At 33.9% G+C, this 25877-nt stretch overlaps 1 protein-coding gene across 1 annotated transcript in view; it reads right to left on the bottom strand.

Annotated features, from left to right (window-relative positions):
- Nucleotides 1-11780: 11780 nt before the first annotated feature.
- The window catches only part of LOC150098188 (ubiquilin-1-like), a 252240-nt gene continuing 238143 nt past the window's right edge, over nucleotides 11781-25877 (bottom strand). Inside the window, exon 14 of the mRNA XM_090406088.1 lies at nucleotides 11781-12862. Coding sequence (XP_090262214.1) covers nucleotides 12798-12862 — 65 coding nt within the window. The 3' untranslated portion in view covers nucleotides 11781-12797. The remainder of the gene's footprint in view (nucleotides 12863-25877) is intronic.

Genomic DNA, 25877 nt, shown 5'->3' with positions numbered 1-25877 from the left:
GTTCGCTTCAGCATTACAATTATCTTTTGAGTTGTATTGGCAATCTTTGGTACATGGTCCCTGAAATCTTCAACTTCTAATTTACTAACACTCCAAGATCCCCAGCCTCATCAGTTTTTTCTAGCATAATCCCACCAATATAATATATAATACATTGATATCTAATCATGCCAAAGTGAATGACTTTATATTTATTGACATTGAACTGACATCCAATTTCCCATGCCCACAATTCCAGCCTATTCAAATCACTCTGCAAGTGCTGCATATCAGCAGTATTCCTGATTACCTTATCTAATTTTGCATCATCTGCAAATAGCTGTCTATTGCCTGCCAAATCCTTCCAATGTTATTAATGTACAAACTGAATAACAGCAGAATTAACATCAAACCATCTTACCTCTTTCAATTCTAACTACTGATTTACCACTCAAATAGACTATTTATTGTTATCCAAATATATGGTCTCATTTACACCATATAAGTTGAGCATTTTGAGATACTTTCCTTTTGGCACCTTGAAATATTCTTTTTTCCAGACCTACAAAGCTTAAATACATATTCTTGTTATATTCTCATGATATTTCTATTCCTTAGAAAACACCTTATTTAAATCACAATCTTCTAGCTCCAGGCAAAATGTGAAAGAAGCATTCTTCGAGCAGAGGATGTAACCTATATAAAATATTCCTCATGTCTCTTAAAATTGTCACTACTTAAAGTATTACCCAGGTGTCCATATGATCATATTTTATGAGTCCTTTTGATAAAGTTTTCACTGTCCTGATAGCTGTTTTGAGCTGGTTGGTTCTCATCAGAAACCTTAAGGCAGCAAAAAATCTCATTTACCAAAGCAATCCAATGTCACAGTTATATTTTTTATAAGTGAACTCTCAGTCAGTGCATAATAAAAATTATCAAAGGAAAAGCCATATAACTTCATTCTGATGATGAAAAATGAATAGAAATATGCAATATTGAAGATATGAGCTTATTCCAAATCCAAAATATGTCGAAACTTGGAAAGATTTGAAAATTTGATCAAGGAGCTTATGAGAATACAATCTTCTGCATTGTAGTGGTTTAGCTTACATTACTTAAATGACATGAGCGCCGCCCAAGGTGAAATAATCTTTAGTATATAATATTTTAGAATTTAATATAATAGCAGTGCAAGCTAAGGCCACTTTGATTCCAAGGATTGTATAATGCCATATGTAATTTTTTGAAACTTTCAAAGTTTGTATATTTCTTTAATTGGCCATGAATTGGCCTTATTTCATTTGGCTATGAAATAAGGCCAGATCTTTAATATAACTCGTATTTCTAAATTAAAGTTACCAATAAATTATATTCTTGTTTACTTCTTTATCCAAGTGTAAGTAAACAAAGTTTGCTCATGAAGAAGTATCTTCACAACTAGGCTACTTGTATACAGAAGATTATTACACTTATTTTATACATAATCGGGCTTCAAAACTGAACATCCAAATATGCTTTATGCAATAACAGCAAACAAGTAACAAAAGTTAAGGTAAGGTAATTATTATTGTTCCTTCAGAGATATAACAGAGTCGATAAGAAAATTCTGTAGTACCTGAGCACAGTGCAATGCATTTTCAAAGCTCTTGAAAACTTATTGAAATGGATGTAGCCAGGTTTGAAGTGGATAATGCAATAAACCTATTCTGACATACATCAAATTACAGTTGACTCTCACTGTAGCATACTTATATAGACATCTGGAGCAGTTTATTATAGCAAGTGGTTTACTATGAATTTCCTTTAAGAAACACTGCTCTATAATTTTTTTTTTTTTTTAAAATCCATTTCATCCAAGAAATAGGTCTGCCAAAATAGAACAAGTTGTATATCCTGCTGGAAACCTCCAAGATGGCTACAAAAATATACTAATTGTTATAACAGCACTGAGTCATTCCAAGATATATTTTAATTTTTCAAAAATGGTTATGCTTCCATTGAGAATAACTGAAACAAAGTTGATTACTTTCTTCAACACAGTACATTATCACTTTTTTCTTGATGCAAACATCAAGAAGTTATGAATCACCAAAATTTCTATACAGACAACTCTCACTATAGCAAACAGCGTTATAACAAAGTTCTATAGGCACAGTGCTTTTAAACTCTAAGATTGTGGAACCATACAAAGAAATATTTATTTTTTACAGTATCCCTCTGAAAATTTTCATAAAAAATTATCAGAAAGAAAATTGCAGCAATGAACACAATATTATAAATAAAACAGTTCTAAAGTCACTTTAATACAAATATGTACTCTAAATGCACAAAAATTTTACTAAGAAATATGAGCTTGCATCAAATGACAAATAAATTACTCATAAGCATATTATTGTATTAGTGTTTTATTAGATTTAAGTTCTCTTTTCTTTTAATAAAAGCAACTGACACATTCTGAGATGGTGCATTTCCAAATACCTTTGAAGTTTAGCTGGAATCACCACAGCACTAATGAAAATTGAGTGCTTTATCTTTATGAGTGAATCCAAACGCTATGTAGGAAGGATTGTGGCATTTGTGTTTCTTTCTTTAGAAGATGTGATATTCAAAGAGAAGGTGGAAGCTTGTGTTTAAATCACTCTTAGGTATGTGTGTTCTTTCTACTTTTAGCTGATTACATTCATACTAGCTCACTCTGATGGTGCAAGCTCTTCTGAAGAGTATGTAGTAGTAGTATATCCATTAACTTCTGTCATTTTATAAAACAAATTAACTTTATGCTGTTTACTCATATCAGCATATAAATTTGATAAGTAATTAAAGTAATATTAATGTCTTCACCAGAGCCTCTGTAGCTCAGTCGGTATAGATGAAGCCCTTTGGTCAGAAAGACCTGGGTTTGATTTCTGTCTATGAAGTGAGGAACCTTTATCTGGTCACTTTCGACTAAAGGTGAGTTAGCTAGTTTCATACAGAAGTAGGTTTTTTTGGCCCTGTGAATATACACAGATTTACAGCCATGAATTGACACATTCTGATATTGATGCTGTTTCATTTCCAAATACCTTTGAACAGTCTTTTAACAATATGTGGAAGAGATAGGGTCCTCACCACGTCATTCTGCTCATAGTTAACCACAGGTCACATCATAGTAGTCAACCTCCTGGATAGGAGATGGCACTTGAATGGATGGAATGCCTTCACTGCACAGTAATAACTGGGAAATCATGCTGACTAGAAATGACAGAGTTTGCATAAACATAGTTTTGCCAGGCAGTATTTTTCCCATTCACTGAAGATTTATTTCAGAAGTAGATTTATTTTATGAAATAAATGTCAGAAGACATTTATTTCATAAATTACTGGAGAACCCTAGAAGGTTACATGGAACCTTAGGGTTGAGGGACACAGTTTCACAGCTCTAGAAAACACCTGTTGATGAATCAAGCTACCAATCTTTAGCACAATAGAACTTTTTGATACATGACAAGAGGTGAGAGAAAGAACAAGGGTCACCCAGGGAAGCTGTGTAAAAGTGTGGTTAGCAAAGGAGCAAGGACTATTTTCTTTGCTTAGAGCAGTGAAATGATTTTAAGGCAAGATATGATAAGCAGTGTGAGAATACTGAATACTTGGTTTAATCCCTTATCAAAGAATTTAACGTTTAAGTGAAAAGATGTCACTGTATCAGCTAACAGTTCAAAGGTGAACTATGTTACCGAAAAGTTTGATACAGGGAACTTACTTTGAAATACACTCTCTCTATCTCTGAAACTTTGGCTTTATGGCAGTTTGTGAGCAAGTTATAATGGTATGCTCTGGTGAGTCAGCTTTGTTTTCAAAATCAGTCCTATTCATTGAAAGTTTTTTCCCACTTGGTTATACTATAAATTAATCATGTTGGAGGCTTAATGGAACTTGTGGTTTTTTTTAGAGATTTTTAATACTTCCAATATTTCGTCTCAGTCACTAAGACATCTTCAGGGATTACAAAAAAACTAATGTAACACACTCAAATACCACACAATACTAAGCTAACTACGTGGGTGACTCTAAAGTCCTATCTAGGTGGTGCGCCCTCTATGCGTGATTGGTGGCCTAGAATGTGAGGTGGGATCTCTGATGATTAATGTTTCCCAAAGTTTTGGAAGTTTAATGCAACCATATTTAATTAGATTTGGATGATTTCTAAGAGCTGCTGCATATTCTAAAAAAAGTCTCTCTTTTTTGAATTTACTTGGAGCATGGTGTTTTTCCAAGAGATCCTGTGGGTTGTATTCAAAATATGGTCTGCCAGGCCTGACTGATCATAGTCATGGTTGCAGATGTATGACTTGTGTTCTTCTAAGCAGATGGTTGCTGATCTACCTGTCTGTCCAAAGTACACCAGCTTACAAGAACAGGGTACTTTATAAACTCCAGGCACTGAGAAAGGAGGGAGCTGATCTTTGGTAGAATGGAAAAAAATAGCCAAGTCTTGGCTATTTTTTTTTCTGATGTACCACAGATGTAGAGTATGGTGATGGCATTTCTGAACTTCTTCTGAAGAGATGGCCAGGTAATGGGGAAGAACTGATTAATTTTTTAATACTACAGTCACTGTAGCCATTGGGAGAGGAAGGTGTTGTGTATGTGGTCGAGTTCAGTTGAATTTTCTGAGAGAGCAGATAAGGGTAATGCCACGGAATATCGAAAAATGGAGATTATCCTCAACGATCGCTCTACCTGCATCCCACTAGAACACAAGTTAAAAAATTAAAAAACTTATAAAAAGTATCTTCCTGGTCTCCAGACATTATGGAAAAATTCAAACCTTCTGTTGCCGCACCCCCGAATATATGGTTTACTAAAAATCCACAAACCTAATTCCCCTAAGACCTATAGTAGATGCCACTAATGCACATCTACAAACTGTCAAAGCAGCTAGCTAACTCTGCCTCACTGGACTTACCACATCCTATATAAAAAAACTCGACCCATTTTGAAACCCTAATAGAAAATCTAACTTTAAATAATACAGACATATTGGTAAGCTTTGACATCACTTCACTGTGTACCAATATCCCCTTAATTGATACCTTAACACTCTTAGAAAACGTTTTACCTTATGACACATTAGATCTCTTTTCCTTTGCCATCAATTCTAGTCATTTTTCTTGGAAGAACAAAATTTACAGATAGAGGTAACCACCATGGGTTTCTCCTCTCACCAATTTTTATATGAAAAATTGGTTAGCTTAGTATTGTGTGGTACTTGAGTGTATTTAAGCCTCAACACATGGACTATAAATTAAGGATGGCAAGAAATCCTATTCTTGGTTTAATCCTTTATTCGAGAGTAAGCAAATAATGCTTGTGTGTTAAGTAACTTCATGACTGGGCTACTTGTATGTAGAGGCTAATGTCTTCAGATTAATTGCCTTAATATCCCATAATGCAAAGCACACAAATCTTTCAGAAGTGTATAATGCTTTGCATTATGGGAAGAGTTACTACCCAGACTGGCTTCTGATGAGACTTCAATAAAGTTATAAAAGGTCTGGGTAGTGGCTCTTCCCATAATACAAAGTATTATACACTTCTGAAAGGTTGTGTGTTTTGCATTATGGAATACTAAGGCAATTAATGTGAAGGCATTAGCCTCTACATACACGTAGCCCAGTCATGAAATTGATTCATGTGCAAACATTGTTTGCTTACACTTGGATAAAGAATTAAATCAAGAATATAATTCTTTCTATTCAGTAAATTAATGCTTGAAAATCTTTTAATTTCTTCTTATTATTATTATTGTATGGGCATCTCCATGGAATCTGAAGACACATCATAAGCAGGAAATCATATTACTGGCATAATGCCTATCATATCTTGCTTGGACATTGTTCACTAACAAACACATCCCACCCATTTACCATTCTCCAAGAAAAAAAAAATAGTCCTTACACACCTTCCAGGGCTACCCCTTGTTCTCTCCAATCTGGTCATGTTATTGGATAATTTCTTTTGCATACTCTATAAAACTCTTTTAATAACTTATAGTAGATTACCACTACAGCAAACACCACAATAATGAAATGATGCACTATAACGAACTATAGAAAGTCCTGGCCTAAGTCCCATAGACAAAAATGTAATTTTAAGCTCAATATCACAAACAGTAAAAGCTGAAATCTTCATCAGAGCAAACTAAATTTCCTAGCAAGTGATGTCACGATCCAGAGAAAAAAGAAAATCTAGAGGAAATAAAATGAAAGAAATCATAGAAAATGGAACAAAAAGAAAATTCACAAAGATTAGAAAATGACAGCATGAAAAAGTGCAAATGAAAACAATGAATTAACATATCAATTTCAAAATGAACTACTTAAATATATGCAAGTTGTAAAAGTATGGTTTTACAGTTAAAATAAAAAATTTAAGTACAAGGGTGGCCTGAAAAGTTCTCGGCCTTGACCATAGATGGCAACACTATCGACAAGATTTTTTTTTTTCTAAGTTGGTACATTTTTCATAAGCATCCATGTGAAATTGCAAGTCATTCTATCAAATAGTTTGTTTTATATAGCTATCTGTATCCCTTGAAATGGATAAAACTGAGTATCGTGCGGTTATAAAATTCTTTGTAAAAGAAGGTTTAACGCCAAGAGAAATTCATTCAAAGTTCATAAAAGTTTATGGGCACTCTTCTCCTTCATTTTCAACAATTAAGAAATGGGCTGCGGAGTTTAAATGTGGCGTATCAGTCTTTAAGATGATACACGTGAAGGACGTCCAAAAAGTGTAACACCACCAAAAATCATTGATCGAGTGCACGATATGGTATTGGATGACCGGCGAGTCGAAGTGCGTGAAATTGCTGAGATTACAGGCATTTCAAAAGAACGTGCAGGATATATTTTGCATGAAGAATTGCAAATGAAAAAGCTTTACACAAGATGGATGCTGCGCTTGCTCACAGAAGATCAAAAACACACTCGCACGAAAATCTCTCAATAGTGAACTTGAAGCATTTTAACAAGAATAAAACTGATTTTGTGCGTCGATTTATTACTATGGATGAGACTTGGATTCACCATTATACACCAGAATCCAAACAGCAGTTCAGCACCAAAGAAGACAAAGTCAGTTCCAGCAGTAGGAAAGGTCATGGCATCAGCGTTTTGGGATGCTAAAGGCATTTTGTTTATTAATTATCTTGAAAAGGATAAAACAATAACCAGGGAATATTATTCTGATCTTTTAAGCAGACTAGACAAAAAAATTTGTGAGAAAAGACCTGGTTTGCAGAAGAAAAACATTATCTTTCATCAGGACAATGCCCTTGCCCAGAAAGGTGTTTTGGCAATGGGAAAATTAGGGGATCTGTACTATGAATTGCAACATCCACCCTATTCTAAAGATGTGGCTCCCCCTGACTTTTCTCTCTCTTTCCAAAACTAAAACCCTTCCTCGCTGGTCGGCAATTTTCTTCGAATCAAGAGGTGATTGCAGCTGTAGAGGGGTATTTTGCAGATCATACTGAGAACCCCTATAGGGATGGGATAATGGCGCTGCAGCACCATTGGAATAAATGTATTAGTCTTAAGGGAGATTATGTTGAAAAAATAAAAATAAATCTGGAATTATAAATTAGTTTTTTCATTTTTAGGCCGAGAACTTTTCAGACCATCCTTGTAAAAACTCAAATCTTTTAAATCTGAAATTTAGAATTTTTTACCTTATAGATATACTGTAAAATAAGATGCTACCCAAATAAACTTCATAATTTCTACTTAAACCTCAAAGTAAAGTTTAAAACTGAATGTTGTGCAATAATTCTTCAATTGGCAGTTTTAAGAGAACAGTATCAATTAATGCAGCTATACTTCCTTTGGTCTCTGTCCAATAAAGAAGCTGACATTCACACCCAGGTGTATGTCTAACACTACTTTCCCCCTCTTCTCAGGCTGACTTATGCAGACTAATGTGCATAACTTCTGCTTCCTTCCTTTTTGTAATCGGAGGTGACCAAGTTGACTCCTGACTACTGGAGTTTTCAGATTTGATTCAAGTGGTACAGACTGCAAATATTTATGTAGATTTCAGGTAAGTGACATTAATTTAAGCTAATATAACATTTTGAAATTTAGACAAAATTCTGAATTTTTATTTTTATAATTTCATACTTTAGTTTTTTCCTCGTCTCCAATGGCTATTTTTACTTTTTTTTTATGTTGTAATTTTTTGTGCTTTATGTGTGGTCCCTCCCTGCCAATCCATTGTGTTCTCTTGTCAGTGTATGATTTCCCACTATTTCCTTTCTTCTGTTTCTCGTGATTTCTTTTGTTCTATTTACCAGATTATTAAAAAGTAAATGTGTGATATCCTTTTTGTTTCCCACAATTTGTTATTTATTATTATTTTTTTTCTCATGAATTCTTTGCTCTGTTTCCTGCGATTTTTTTTAAACATTTTTCCATGTGTAATTTCCTGTGATTTATTCCTCATACTTTCATTTGTTCTACTGTATTTATTCAAATATAACTCGCCCTCGTGTATCTTGCATCCCTGATTTTACTTTTATGAAAAATAAATTAATTTTTGCACACACCTTGCACATGAAAAAAAGTTTAAAACTTTAAGAAATAGATAGTAAATGTTGTTATGGCAGTTTGAGATAGTTCGGAATTCAATTGAAGAGAATCAGCATTTCAACTAAACAATCACTGGCTTGCCTTTGTCGTTGAGCCACTTTCACTTCTCTTTAGCCATTCGTGAAGAATTCGTGTTCATAACGTATCTCAAGTGTAAATTATTGGTAATTTTTGCTTGAAATATGAAGAAACGTTCAAGTACAGTGCTGCTTTTTAAACTCAAAATTATTGATTTTGCATAAAAACATGGCAATCGAGCAGCAGGGCGCGAGTTTTAGAGTGACTGAGTTTAATATGCAAAACTGACATAAACAGAAACTTGCATTACAAAACACCAATAAATCAGAAAAACATTCCGAGGACCTAAAAGCGGAAAGTCCTCCATTGAAAGATGAGTTATCAGAATACGTGTTAGGCTTGCATAAAGGAGATTCTTGGTAAATCATATCCATTTTCAGGTTTTTTAAATCATGGTAATCTTATGATTCTGAAACGATAAAAGGACAAGCAAGAATGAAACTGTTTGTTTTAATTTAATTACAGAAGCATTGTTGCTAAAGATTCAAATATTGTGTGATGAAGGCGAGTGGCCGATCACATAATGTTGATAATTAAAATTTCAATGCTTCATTTTATAAATCATGTGAGCAATTATAAACTATAATGAATACTGAGGATTTAATTATAAACGCCAATTTAGTTTTTTCTTGAAAAACTTTAGTTTCTGAAAATCTCCGCATATATTTCACACCATGATTTTTTAATTTTAATTTAATTTTGTGATTTTCTTTTTCCCATTTCCAATGTTTTTTTGTCTTATTTCCATGATGGGTTTTTTTTTTTTTGTTCTACTTCTGGTGATTTCCTTTGTTTCATGGGAATGGAGTGCAGGGATTAGTATTCTTATCCTAACTTCACTAGAGCAGTCATCTACTGTATGTTTCTATTATATTCCACTCTTTTAGTTTATTCTCATAGCACTTCCAAAAACTTCAGTCATTACTTTGGTCGCTTGACTCTAAATCCTCTCTACCATTTCCATAAGACATCCAGGCAGCCAAATCTGTACACAATAGTTCAGATGTGTTTGTATCCAAGACTTATAAAGAGGGATAGCGACTTCCTTATCCCTGTTTGTCCATGTATTTTTTAACATCCAAGTGATCTTATGAGCTTTTATGCCCACTGTATCCTGTTTGTACATCATTATTCCTAAATCTCTAGACTCATTGACCTCTCGCAGCCAAGTTCAATCTATGTAATACAAATCACATGAAAACATCAGGAAATAAGTAAATAATAAATAGTAAATTGCCAGCCTGGTTGGCCGAGTGGTTAGCATATCTGCTCTCTAGCCAAAAGGCTGTGGGTTCAAATCTTGATGTGGGCATGGATGTTTTGATTGTGAAAATAATAGTGGTGGTGGGCAGTAGATGGCATTGGTGTAGTTGCAGTTTGTTGGTGGATTGAGTAGTGGAGACAGAGTTGTAGAGTAGGAGCCTTCCCTCGATGAGTCTTTGGACTCCCTGGAGGTGTCACATAATAATAATATTTAAAGGCTGAAATATAATGGCTTTAAATAAATGTTATTTACTTATTTCATTGTGTTTTTCATGTGAATTAAAGAAACCTCATAGTACAAGTATTTCTTAAACCATGTAATATGCAGCTTATAGTTTTTTCATCACAAAGTGCATAGCCTTACCATTTGACACAAACTGAAATTACTTATGCTTCGCCCAAACTACCAGACTATTTAGATCATCCCACATGATCTGTACATCACCTTTATTAACTATTGCTCTCCCAGTTTAGCATCATTGACAAATAACCTGGATATTCTCCCCCAAATTCCCAATCACTTACCAAATTCAACAGAACTGGGCCAAGTACAGAGTTCTATGGTATATCACTAGTCACCTATTTCTCTTCAATTCAATCCCCCCACATACTGCTCTCTGGTTTCTGTCAATCAGTAACCACCCTCTTATTTACTCACTAGTTTCATGTTGATCCCTATTCCAACTTTGCGATAGGGTTTTGCAGTATCTTGTGGAATGCTTTTGGCAATGTCCAGTAATATCATGATGTAGTCATTTCTCTAATCCAACTCAACTGTCACTTTATTCCAGAATAAGTTCAGCAGAAGTTCCATAAAGTGATTAATGGTGCTGTATCATTGTTTGAAGATTTCCATTATGCAAGAACTATTCCCAAAAGCAGAAGTTAGTACATAAAATAGGAAGAGCAGTAAAAACCACATCGCTTTTTTGGATTTCTGTTACTAGAATGGCCCTTTATATTATACATATTCTTTTGTTTTCTTAAAGTTGAAATAAGATTTTTAGAAAGTTTTTAATAAATAAAAATATTCTATTTTGTTCAGTCTACAGCTACTCGTCAGCAAGTGGTGGGCAAGCATATTTACCAAGCCCTGCCTTAATCAAACTCATGAGATATTAGTGATATTTTTCTACCTCAGTCTTAGAGTCTCCTTAATTTAAATGAACCATTTTGTTCTCTTTCCACTCACTTGGTACTGGGCCAATATAGAAACAAACAGCTTATGGGTAAAGCCATATCTCTTATACTTTTCCACAATACATGGGATAACATTTCTGCAACTCAGCATCTCAAATATCTCCAGGTTATCTACCTCTTTTCTCCTCTTGACCCTTGTCACATTTGTCACTACATTAAAATTCCATTTCAATGATACACATTCACAAAACAAGTACTATACTAGTAGGTCAATTATTTCTTCTGCTTTTGTCACTTCCTTATGATAAATTCATAAAATGATAACTAATGTATATTAAAAAATTGATGTCATTAAAAAGATTGAATATAAAACAAAGCGAATTATTCAATAACTGGCAGGGGTGTGCATATATATAATACTTAAAATAATATACAAATTATATTACTGCAGGAAGCCCAAAAGGCTTTCTGCAGTAATATAATTTGTATATTATAATATATAATATAATATAATTAAAAAGCTTCATACTAGAATTAAATAAGCATGACATTTTTCATTTGGGATACCAAGATTTATGAATTTCAGGATCCCCCAAAGAAATATAAATTATGTCTTTTTCTAAACTAATTTTTTCTTTGTTGGAAATCTGTGAAATATGCTCAAATTTGACTATAAGCACAAACTTAACTAACAATCATTTATTTATACAGCAAATTACATGATACAGGAAATTCAAGCATGAATATTATTCCCATACACAGTATGCATTATTTTGCATCTCAGTCTCACAATAAGTCCATATATTATTATGACTGAAATAGTTCACAATGCTGTGACTTCAATTTAATTACCTGTAGTGCAGTAAACACTCCACAAGCAGCCACATTTGCACTCTTTGGATAATTGTCTAAAAACTAGTTTAAAAAGTGGACAGCTTCAAATATTTGGATTGGTAATTTGAACAAGAAACAAGATGTGTAAAGGAGCCCTGTAAGTAACCTAGAAGAAACAATGCAGCAAAGGAGGACAAGAATAAATACCCGAATGAATAAAATATGGCACAACTCTGCAACTATATATATCCATTACTGTTATAATTTCTAATATACAATTACTGCACTACTGAAGAATATTCAATTTGAAACAAACCAGTTCTGAAAATTCAAAGGCATGCAGGAAGAAATGATGAAAGAACAACATTGTTATGCAGTATGGATTATAGGATATGTCATTTTGTGATGTACAATTAAAATATGACTGAAAGGAAATACGTTACCAATAAGAGAGTCAAAGTTAGTTGGGAGTAACTAAAATAAGTGTCACCATCCCCATTCTGTCCCACGTAAGCAAGACACAGAAGTTACTTTGAAATCATTTAATTGTTTATTTATAGGAACTGTATAAGTGTGAAAATATATCTTCTTTCAGTGATTCCTTCCTTCCCCCCTTCAGAATCAAAAAATTGTCTTAGTAACAAATGGTGAATCCAAACTGCTTCCAAAAGGAGAAGATAGACAGAGAGAGATAGATAGATAGAGAAAGAGAGAAGAGAAACTTAACATATTCTGAATAAGACTAATGCAACATTAGTAGAGAAATAATTTTCATAATAACAAATGTAATCGCATATTACACGAAGATAGGTATTGGTCCAAAATTGATCTCAAACTGACGTCTTTATCCTTTAGGATTAGGTAATGTCACTGTTGTGATTGCAGAAGCCTTTCCACTGCTGCATTGATATCTCCAAAAGTTGCGATTAAGGCTGAAGAAGAAAAAACACAGGTATTAAAAGGTGAAACTAATACATGTAAATAAACAATAAAAGCATATAATTGTACTGCAATAAGTATTTACTGAACTTTTTTTATACATAGGATTTTCAAGAAAATAATTATAATCTGGTTAGCCAATTTAAAATTTCAGTCAGATGATGACATCATTATAGATATATGATTGCAAATCAACTGAATTGAAGACTAATCAAAACATTTTTGATAACAATCTTCATTTCAGTTATTAGGAAGAAAAGCTACTCTCGTAACATTATTATATTACATAAAGCTTTGATCTTTTTTTTTTTTTTTGCACAACTTGGTTGCATGATATTTTGAACACTGACATCTGAAGTAACCAGTGGTTGCTGGCTCATAGCATTTTTCTAATTGTCATAAATCAATTTTTGGTAGGTATCAATTTTTTTTTATTATTTCACCTGTCATTTATCTATCCATGATATATTAAGTCTATATCATAGTAGTCCATTTACAATTCACTGAGGAAATTATTGCTGTATTAATAATTAATATGAATTTGTTTGTCACCAACAGACTACCTTTATTTATTTCTAGTGCTTCTAGTGGTAGCAAATTTATTGACTTAAAATTTTGCTTATACATGTGGTGGGAAATTACAGTCAACAAGTGGCTTAGGTAGGACTGGTTATGGACTTCAAAGTGAACTGCTGTATTTATTTACAAATGTTAGAAGTATTATCAGAAAAAAGGAAGATAAAAGCCAAATTAATGATTTCAGCTGATAATGTAGATGTTTGAATATTTGCACTGTTTGCAACACATCCAGGCCAAGCTGCTTTCCAGCAGGCATTTAAAGTTTGTGGTCTTATTTTAGCGATAGCTGATGCAACATGATTTAAGCAGTCCAAAAATTAGATCAAGGCATAATTGCAAGTAGCAATTATGCCTTGATTTAATGGCTGTAATGGCTTGAATAATGCTTGCTGTATTGGATGGAAAAAACACTACTTGCATATTTGGATGTTCTAAATGCAGATGACTTGGTGCATTGTCAACAATTAATAAAAACTTTAAAATCAAGAGCTTTTTTTGCTTCATATATGTTTCCACTTCTGGTACAAAGCAATTATTGAACTATTTTGTAAATACAACAGTTGTTACCCAGGCCTTTGTATTAGCCATCCAATGTACCAGCAGCTATTTTAGATCACTGCCTTTTAGAGCACATGGTCTTAGAGATCGATTTACTAGGAGGTGTTTCAACATTCAATCCCCTGATGCATTGCTACAAAGTAACAATGTTACTCGATCTTAGCTTGCTTTAAACCCATTTGCTTTTTTCTCAGACTCTGCAATGTAAGTTCGACTAAGCATTTTCTTCCAAAACAATCTTGTTTCAGCACTGTTAAACACTTGATCGGGACAATATTAATTTGAAGTTATGCATTGCATAACTTCAAGATCGCATAAAAAAAAGGATACGTGAATGTATATAAATCCTTTGGTGCCTTTTCATTCCTCAAAAGGCGTAAGGAGTAAGGATCTTTTAGACTAACCAGCTTTTGGAAACAAAATTAGGATGGGAGTAGTTGGTCTATAATGAAACAAAATGGGCTGCTGTCTGATACAGGAATATTAAAATTACAAAAAAAAAAATACTGTGCCAAAATTGGAAACTTTATGCAATCAAGATATATTGCAGCTAACTAGTTGAGTGTGCTACAAAGCAAATTAAAACGATGGTATTTCTTACCATCATCAAACTTCTCATATATACCCTGAAGGAGTGAACAGACTACTATGATAGTACTACATGATAAAGTTTACATTATTATTAATACTCTTATCAACAATTTTCTTCCAAATTAATCTGCTATTTTTTGGGGCGTTCGATAGTCGTACTTTATATTTCAGTCTTCTAAGTTTTCACTGCATTCAAACCACCTAGATCGTGGTCGTCCTCTGGTTCTTTTTCCTGAAATTTTGGCATCAAACACTTCTTTTGATAACTGTTTCCCTCCTATTCTGTTTAAGTGATCCCATCTTAGATTATCTCGCCTCACAAAATGTGAGCCAAGATAATCTCCATGTTTAATATATGATGCTGTCTGTTTGCTTCCATAATTTCTGCCAAAAAAAACTCTCATATCCACTGTCTCATATCTATGATTTAACTGCTTTGTTTTTTTTATCAAACTTTCCAATCCATAAATGAAACTTGATGGAAGTTGTTTTTCATTTGATTATGCTAGAAATTATATATTTGATTTAATCCTTTTTGCATCTGAACTGGGGCAACATTCAGGACTGGGGCAACTCGTGGCAAAGATGGTATATGATTTCACATCACTTGCCTTACTATCATATAATGCAAAGCACGTCGTGCAGACATGTATAATACTATGCATTAAGGGAAGGGTCACTACCCAGACCAGTTTCAACCTTAATTGAGGTCTCATCAGTGGGAGCCAGACTCAGAGGTGGGGGATACCAAGGTGGAAGTAATGCAGAAGTCATATTTCCATATAAAGTGGTACCTCGCAATTCGACAATTGAATTTAGTGGGCAGCACATGAGCATGCATGGAATTGTGCGATGTTATTTGTCATTTCTTGTTGGGCTGCATTGGTGTTTGCTCGTGTTGTTTGTGCTAATTTTCAATTCTGCATTTTTCAAAAAGTAAAAATTTTGTGCATCTGCAGTTATTTTTTTGAGTGAAATTTAAGAATGGGTCCAAATAGAAGTGAATAATTCAGGAAAAAAGCACACTTGGTTGAGCATAGAGAAGAAGAAAGAAATTGTAGATAAAGTGCAGAAAGGCAGAACAATTACAGATGTAGCTCAAGAGCATGATGTTCCTAGGTGAACTGTGGCAACCTTTTGGCAACAGAGAGAGAAGATTTTGGGTGCTAGGGTGTCTGCTGGTGCAATGAAGATTTCTGAAAAGAATAGAACTTCAATCAATGAAGGGAGATCCAGTAACTCATGCAATGATCTGTGAGAAGGCTTGGTTAATTTTTGAAGAATTGCAGAAGAAAACTCCACGATGTACCTCAGATCAAACTGAGGAATTCAAAGCAAGTCGAGGTTGGTTTCACAAATTCCAAGATAGAACAGGCATCCATAGTGTTCTCAGACGGGGGAAGCTACTAGTGCAGATAAAGAGGCTGCAGAAAAGTTTGTGAAAAAATGTGAAGATTTAATTAGGAAGGAAGGCTAGCTGCTACAGCAAATTTTTAATGGGGATGAAACTGGGTTATTTTGGAAGCGCTTGCCAAATCGAACTTATATCACGCAACAAGAAGTGAAGCTCCCAGGACATAAGCCTATGAAAGATAGGCCTACCTTGTTATTGGCAGCAAATGCAAGCAGAGACTTTAAACTAAAGCCACTTCTGGTCTACCACTCAGAAAATCCTCGGTGCTTTGGGAAGAAAATCATTAAGTCCAAACTGCCAGCGATATGGAAATCCAATGCAAAAGCCTGGATAGAGCAGTAAGTTTTCAAAGATTGGATTTTTGAGGTGTTTGCCCCAAACATGAAGAAGTTCCTCACTGACAATAATTTGCCTTTGAAATCAATGCTAGTGCCCACCCTCAAGACCTAGAGGACATTCTTGAAATTGAAGTCCAGTTTTTGCCTCCAAACACGACGTCACTGATCCAACCCATGGATCAAGAAGTGATTGAGTGGTTTAAAAAACTTTACACCAAGGCTTTTCGACATGACTCACTCTTCTGACAAGACACTGAAGGACTTCTGGAAGATCGAGTTCAACATTCCCCACAACATTTCCTTTATTAAAACTGCCTGGGATGGAGTGACACAGAGACCCCTTCGTACATCGTGGAAGAAATTCGTTCCTAATTTTTCTCAGGAGGATGACAGTGCAGACTAAGCAGCTGGAGAATCAGAAGCAGCTGTAGCCATGTGAGAGATCATTTCGACGGCAGAGAATCTTGACATAGAAGAGGTTGATGAGGCTGATGAAGAAAAGCTTGTGGGGAATCATGATGACGAACTGACCGTGGAAGAACTTAGAGCACTCAGCAAACAAAGGAGAGAGAGAGAAAGAGGAATTTCACCTGAAGCAGAGGATGGCAAGGAAAAAAAGGCCAATGCCAACAGCTGCCATTAAAGAAGTTTTATTACATTAGGAGAAGGTGCAGTCTGTTTGTTTGGAATGGCAACCCAACACTGCCGATGTGAGTAGAATGACAGACTTGTTCAACGGCATCATCATGCATCACTTCAAAAAGAGGGAGAGACAGTCCATCCTTGATCAGTTCCTCATCCCTGTTCAAGCAAAGAGGAGATGAGAAGAGGTAGATGAGAACAGGATAAAGACGACTCCCTTCCAACATCTAAGGCTCAATAGATTCTATGCATTGTGTATACCAGTGGTCTCAAACTCAAATTGCACGCGGGCCGAATGCACAATGTGAAAGCAGCTGATGGGATGGAATTTTTTTTTTTTTTTAACAAAATGAGAGTGAATATATATATATATATATATATATATATATATATATATATATATATATATATATATATATATATATATATTGAACTGTACTTACCCCTAATGTATGGATACCACCCCTTTATAACCTTTATAATTATGAAACCCTTTTATAACCTTTATAACTTGAGAATAAATAATGACAACCTATTATTTTTCTTCGACACATACAGAAAAAATACATATATTTGTATGTAAATAATTATAAACTTCTTTATTTCTTACTGCAACTTGACGGCATTTCGATTCTGATAAAGTTTGTAGCCTTGGAGAAAAATTACGAGAAACTATCTTCATCATGGATTGTAGATGCTCATCGGTCAATCGGGTTCTTTTCTTAGACTTATTAATTTTCAACTGCGAAAAAAACTGTTCACATATAAATGTACTCCCAAACAAAGCGATTATTCTTATTGCAAAAATTCGTAACTGAGGGTATTTATCTTTTGACAAGTACGAATAAAAGTTAATCAAATCTGTATCTTCAAATCTTTGAATAAGATTTATATCACACTGTAAATTAATTAATTAGCTCCATTTGTAGATTTCCTGGTGCGTTATTCACGTTCGTTTTTAATGATAATGAAAATAATGTAAAATCGGACTCCAAATCATTAAAATCTTTCTTCAAATTCTTGTCGCAATGATGCTATTTTTCTTGCATATTCTTGAGATTTTTCATTTGAAATAACAGGGCAGGATTTAAGATGTAGGAAATGTACAAAATTTTTTGATTCCAGTTGTGTTTCCCATAATTGCAATTTAACTTTAAAAGCTTTAATACAAGCATACATGTCAGTGATAAGTTTATTCTTTCCTTGCAGCTCTTTATTGAGAATATTTAAATGGCCAGTTAAGTCAACAAGAAATGCTAAATCTGTTATCCACGTATCATTACATGGTTTCATTTGATTTCATTTATTAAATAAAAAAAAAAAAAACGTTTTATTACAGCTCCTCGACTTAACCACCTCACCTCGTTATAATAAATCATTTCTCCGTACTCACTTTCAATTTCTTCAAGCAATGCAACAAATTCTCGATGATTTGGAGCTCGTCCATGGATAAAGTTTACTGTTTCCATAACATTATCCATCTGCAAACTTTTGGCAACAAGTGCTTCTTGATGAATAATGCAATATATAGTGCAAAATTTATTCTGTAATTTTTCTTCTTTCACTATATTTCTTAATTTTACCGCTACTCCATTTTTTTTTTTTTACCAACCATAGCAGCTGCATCATCACTTGCAAATCCAACCATTTTATCCCAACTTAATTTATATTTATCTATTATAGTTTTTATTTCAGAAAAAATATCCTGTGCACCAGTTTTTCCTTTCATAGGAATTATTTCCAATAATTCCTCAATTACTTCAAATTTCAGTAACACCTCGTACGAAAACAGCAAGGTGTGCTATATCTGTGATGTCAGTACTCTCATCAACTGCTATTGAGAATGCTGCAAAATCAATACTTTTTTCTTTTAACTGACAGACATTGTAAATCACTAGCGATTTCGTTAATACGTTATGCTACCGTGTTGGCTGACAAACTAACATTTTTAAATAATTGTTGTTTGTCAGGACAAAGAAGTTCAGCAGACTTAATCAAACAATCTTTAAGCAATTCGCCATCAGTAAATGGTTTTGATCGTTTTGCAATGATGTGCGTGAGAGCCAAACTTGCGTGAACTGTTGCTTTGGTAAAAAAAATTTGTTATCGTTGCAAGCCAGATTTCAGAAACTAACTTTTCTTCCCAAAATTTAAAATTTTTCTTAATCATTCGTTTCGTAATGCCGGCATAAATCGTATTCTTCTAGAACTGATATTCCCTTATTACAAATAAAACATACAATTTTAGCACAACACCACAAAAGTACATAATTTCCCATTTATCTCGAAAAACATGTCCTTCTTCGTCCACTCTTCTTTTACTCTTTGATAAAGACATGGCTTGCAGTTTAATCTCTTAATTAAAATCACTATTATAATTTTATTTATAACTTTAATTCAACAAGATGAATTTTCATATGAAAGCAACACTCAAAAGTTATGCACAATTCTAAACAATGGGTATTGATATAATGTAGATCTAACAACAAGCACAAAAACAGGTTTTATAAGCCGTACGTTAGTTTGTCTCCATCTATATTGCAATATGAACTGTGCAGCTGTGCATTAGAAACACCAGAATACTGAAGCGCCACCAACTGTCGGCTGGCAAACTAAATTTACTGATTGTAAATTGTAGATATGGACTGAGCTAATGCGCACATAAGCTCAGTCCATATCTCTGTGTCTCTAAAATTACAAGCACCATATTACAACAAATATATAATTGAAATGTATTCGTGGGCCATGTAAAATTGCTGTGGAGGACGGATGCAGTCCGCCAGTTTGAGATCACTGGTGTATACAATAGTGTATTTTGTAATTTAGTGTGTTATACAATAGTAAAATACATAAAGTAAATAATATGGTGTATTTCTCTCGCACCCCCCCTAATGGGGGAGTGCGAGAGAAATATGTCGTCATCATCATCATCAAATTCCTGACATGTACCCTCAAGGGGTGTACAGGATATGATAGTACTACATGAAAAATTTACATCATTACTAACTTCCTATCTACAATTTTCCTCCAAATTAGTCTGTTACTTGTCAAGACTCCAATATTATCATTATCAGATCTTATATTTCTATCATCTAAGTTATCATTTAGATGATAACTTAGATGATAGAAATCACCACATTGTACCATATCAATCCACCTATATCTTGGTCATCCTCTGGGTTGTTTTCCTGCCAACCTGGCAGAGAACACTTGTTTTGCTAATCTTTCCTCGACCATTCTATTTAAGTGACCATACCATCTGAGATTAGCTCTGCTAACGCATTCCTGGATGCTGACAATGTCAAGTTCTTTCCTAATATCCTCGTTTTTAATATGATATTGCCATTGATGCCATCTGTTCACACCTCTTAATCTTTCTCAGGACTCTCAAATCTGTGGTCTCTAGTCTTTGGTGAAGTGTTTTACTTCTGACCAAGCTCTCAGATCCACAAGTTAAAACTGGTTTGAACACTGTTTTGTCTACAGCAAATTCAGTGTTCTGACTAATTTTTCTCTTATTCCATATGAATTTATTCAATTGACTTCCTACAATACCAGCTTTGTTGATTCTGTTGTCTATTTCCATATTTAATTTACCATCGTTAACTAAAAATCGTGCCTAAGTAGCTGAAATGTTTTACTTGTTCCACAGGTTTCCCGTTCACAACACGGTTGATATTTTCAACAATTCTACCTATTTTCATTGTCTTTGTCTTTTTATTGCTGAATTTCATACCATATCTATTACAACAATTATTCAATTTAGTCAGAGAATCTTGCAGACTTGTACAGATTTATTTAGAAGTATAACATCGTCCACATAAAGCAAAGAACTGACATTAACATCTCCAATTCTAATATATCATGTTTAATACCACTTTCCTTCATAATGCGATCCATATAGATAATGAATAACAGAGGGGGATAATGTACATCCTTGTCTCACACCAGATTTAACATTAAACCATCTTCCTGTACATCCTTTAATTCTAACTGTCGACTTGCAACTCAAATACAGACTAAGTATTGCTTGATATAATCCCACATTGACACCATATAACTGTAGCGTATTGAATAGCTTCTCTCTTGGCACCCTGTCATATGCCTTTTCCAGATCGACAAAACTTAAATACAGATCTCTGTTATATTCCCATGCTTTCTCGACTATTTGTCATAAAGTGAAGATCTGATCCTGACAGCCTCTATTTGGCCTGAATCCAGCTAGTTCTTCACCAAGCTTTTCTTCCATTAGGGAAATACCTCTGTAATTCTCACATTGTTTTATTTCCCTTTATTATATATGGGTACTATTAGAGCTCTACTTCAATCATCGGGAATTCGCCCCTCTGTCCAGGCTTTCTGAACTATGCAGTGCAGCCACTGTAATACTTTTATACCACCATACTTCAGCATTTCTGGTTGAATATCATCTACTCCTGTTGCCTTTCCACATTTCAAGCCTTTGATGGCTTTTTCTACTTCAAGTATGGATATGTATTCCTGACTGTATGTCTGTTGAGTGTTTTTTTACCACTGTTCTATCACTGCTTGTTTCATTTAGCAATTTTTCAAAGTAATTACTCCATACTTGAAGGATATCTTTTTCTCCTGTTTTCATGTCGCCTTTATCATCTCTAACTTCTTTTACAGCACTCTTTCCTCCATTTCTAAGCTTCTTCAACAACCTCCAGAATATCTTACCACCTTCTTGATATTTATTTTCTATGTTCTTGCCAAAGTCCTCCCATGACTTTTGTTTAGCAAGTTTTACACAGTGTTTAGCTTTCTTACATTTGTCTCTGTATTCTCGAAGAGCACAAGCTGAATTATTTGCCAGGAACTATTGATATGCTTTCTTCTTTTCTTCTGCTGACTCTTTAACTTCCTGTGTTCACCAAGTTCTGATTTTTCTATCCTTGCACATAGCCTCACCACATGCCTCTCTGGCTGAATCAATCAGTGTTTTCTTCAGTGGGCTTGCCACTGAATCTCCAAGGTTTGGTTCCTGTTCTCAAACTCTTTCATTTTTTCTTCAATAATCTTTGTGTATTTTAGTCTACAGTTCACATCTGAGAGCTGCTCAACTTTTATTCGCTTTAAAACTTTCTTACATGTTATTCTTTTCAATAATTCTTGAGCAGGATAAATTCAATTTTATCCTGCTCAAGACTAAATAGTGATCGCTTCCAATTTCAAATCCTCTGTACACTCTGGTGTCCTGCACTAGGGAGAAAACATCACTATCAACAATAACATAGTCAATGAGACTTTTCTTATTCCTTGCCTCTTCTCTCCATGTGAATTTGTGCACATTTTTATGTTGGAACACGTTAGTAATAACCAGTCCATGCCCTGAGCAGAAATCCAAGAGGTATTTGCCATTATTATTGGCTTTGCTCTTATCTCCAAATTTTCGCAAAAATTTTTGTATGTCTGACAATCATTTTCTACTCTGCTATTTAGATCCCCAACAAGGACCAACTTTTCCTTTTTCATTGTGTCAGTTGCTTTTTCTGAAGCATCAAAAAATTCCTCCACTTCTACCTTAGTAGAACCTTCTGTCTATTTCCACATTTAACTGCCATCTTCATTAATAGTTGTGCCTATAAATAATGAAATATTTTATTCATTTTGTTCTGATGACAAACAAAAGGTGATGTAAAAAATGAGAAGCAGCCTCTAAGTTAATAATTGTTTCTCAGCATTATCTGGACTGTTCAAACCACTGTGTATAAATTATCTTAGATGAAACATGCAATTTATAGACAAAAAATGGTGGTAGTAGTGTCACTGTGTGTAGTTGGAAGATTAAATAGTGGGATTGTGAGTTGGATGTAATGGAGTAGAGTGCCCACCCATGATGAGTCACTCATTGGAGGTATCACGTACCAACAACAACAATAATAATAATATATCACTAGCCCAATGAAAACCAGTCTGAATTCAATTAAAATGCAAAAGAATTGAAAATTAAAATCATTAAAAGGTGGTTGTTTAACAGATCCTCAATAGTGTCTGCAGTTCAACATCTATTATTGTGTGATAAGCACATTATAAAAAGACAGGAGATTAAGGAATACAAATTTCATTCACGATTTGGTATTAATAAGTGATGTTTTAGAAGAATTTTTTTTTTTTTTTTATCAGTTTTGAATGCAGAGTACAATCAAAAGCTGATAATTTAATAAAACCTTTGATAAGAACATTAATGGAAGAGCAAGAAGTTAATTCATTTGGGTTTATTTGACTGCATTCCATTTGAAAACAATAAAAAGATATGAAATCATAAAAGCTGAGAGGATTCATTAACAAAGGATATTTCTTTTGTTACATCCACATCAATCGTGACAAAAACTGTGCTTGCAGGTATTGAATTGATTTTGAGCACATTTTTTTAACATCCACTTTGGTTATCAATTCATACATCGCATCAAAACTGAAGCTTAAAACTCAGAGATGTTATGAAAGGATCTTTTTGTGTTGTCAACATCAAAAATTGGAACAAATATATTTTGTCTAATTTCTTGTAGATGAGATTCATCAGACATTTTGTTTCATTTGCTTTACTTGTTGTGCCAAACTTGAGGTGGTACAATCACCAAATTTACTACAAAAACTATCAAAAATTCCTAACCGAAGTCCTACATGCACAATACTACAGGAAATACTACACAAAAACGGCACTCTATCCCTATAACAAACAATTCCTATTGCTTTTATGGAGTTTGTTACAGTAAGAACCAATTATATTCTATTGAATGTACTTGATTTTTTCTGTTTTCACAATTATCACATTTTAAACTTGATTTGCTTGTTTGTTCTTTGGTTACCTTGATAATTACATTGCACACAGTAGTCCAACAGAAACATCTTCAATGGTTACTGATTCACATTCACTAGATTTTCACTTGATTTGGTCAAATTCTTTCAAAAAATCTTTCTCTAACCAATTTTAAATTACTTCTTATAGAAGATGAATTATGACAGATCTGCTCTTGTCTATGTACCCAACACTGCCTTAATCAGGCTTTGATTTATGCCAAAATATCATGTTAAATTTTTCATGAAAGGTCTCCCTTTTACCCATTTGTGAAATTATCTTTCAACCAAGCCTGAATCATAGTTTTTCCATGTGTTAAAGTCCTTGTTATTGCTTCTGCACTTCTAGGATAAATGAACACTATGTAAAATATGTGGTATATCAAAAGTTTAAAATGACAAGGCAACTTTTGTAGGTTTGGTCTACAAAGTTCTAAAACAATAAACATTTTCTTAGCCAGGTGGTGTTAATAAGCCAGAAACAAAATTTTTCCTTCTATCAGGTTGAATAGGCATGTTTATTAAAATGCACATGACAATCATGATTACTGGGATTGAAAACAAAACTATATTTTTCTCCTTGGTACTGAATATTTCATAAGTGACAAGAACAAGGTCATCACTATTGTTATGTTAGCAAGTTTCCTGTTTTTTTTCTGAAGTGTCATGCCACTACAACTAACTGCAATATGTGTTGTTTCAATAACATCATCAACAGGCAGAGAAACAGTACAGAATTGTGACAGCCTTTGCAGTAATTTTTTACACACCAATTTCAACTGCATAAACCTGATTCCTCTGTATTTCAATACTGTTTTATGAGCAGCTGCTTAATCAGCATTAATTTCTAGAAATTTAGGGTACTTAACTCATCAAGTCTCCTAAAAATTTATTATTGTTATTATTATTATTATTTATTTTATTTTTTGAACTTTACTTGATTTTCTGTCTCATCAAGTGATATGTTCTTTAACTTGGTTTATTAGTAATAGAGTTATGAATAATTTTTTTTTTATAAAATTGCACTTATATGGGATTGGACATTATCATGATTATGAGGGGAGAACAATTCTGACTTTCTTTGTTCGGTTTGGACTCATCAAACGTGTGCAAAAATGTCTGCATACCAACTGTGTCACACAGACTACAGACAAGAATATACAAAAGAACATGCAGATAGCTTATTATGTCTATACACAAAATCTAGGAGTATCAGAACTAAAGGGTAGAATTTGTTGACTTGGTCAATATGTTTGGACCTCAGATTGTATGCATTAGTGAGACCTGGTTATCAGAATCATACTAAGTGGTATTAAGTGTAAAGGGTACAGCATTTTTAGGAAATATAGACAGCATAGGAGAGGAGAGAGCATGCTATTAATGACTTGAATCCAGTTAGTGTTGAGACCTATGATTGTAATACTAGTAACAATTTTTCAAGTGGCAGCGAGTTTGAAGCTATCTGCTGTGAGGTGGAATCTAACAAGATCAATTACATAGTGGGTTGTTGTTACAGGCCTGGTGGATCGGTTGCCAGTGATGAAGAAATGCATCACCAGATAGAAAAGATCATCACGAAAAGAGTAATCATTATGGGAGACTTTAATTATCCAAATATTGATCTGGTAGTAGTAGTAGAATCTCATGAGAAGAATGAAAATGAATTTACTGAGCTATTGTGGGACAACTTCCTCAAGCAGCATCACATAGAAGGAACTCGTGGACAAAGAGTGTTAGATTTAATTACAGCGTCAGAGAGTGTTTCAGTTAAAGATGTAAGTATTCTGTCTCTGGTTGGTTAGTATCACTTGGAAAGTGTGTAAGCTTATGAATGTTCCATTCAGGAAAGGTTACATGCTGAACTACAAAGTAGGAAACTATGACCAACTGAGGAGTATACTGAGTTCAGGAGAATCATATTGGTTGCTGAATGGGAAGAATGACAATGCACTGGAAGCATTTAAAAAATACTTAAATTATGCAATTTCAGAATGTGTCCCAAGAATTCTAAAAATAAAAAGTGTATGACTCAATTGGATATGTAATCTTATCAAGCAAGAGATTTGT

This window comes from Typopeltis vanoorti, chromosome 16 (genome assembly GCF_054136105.1).
Source record: "Typopeltis vanoorti isolate ZY-2024b chromosome 16, IOZ_Tvanoo_1.0, whole genome shotgun sequence".
Lineage (NCBI taxonomy): Eukaryota > Metazoa > Arthropoda > Arachnida > Uropygi > Thelyphonidae > Typopeltis > Typopeltis vanoorti.
This window is presented reverse-complemented; position numbering and strand designations above follow the sequence as displayed.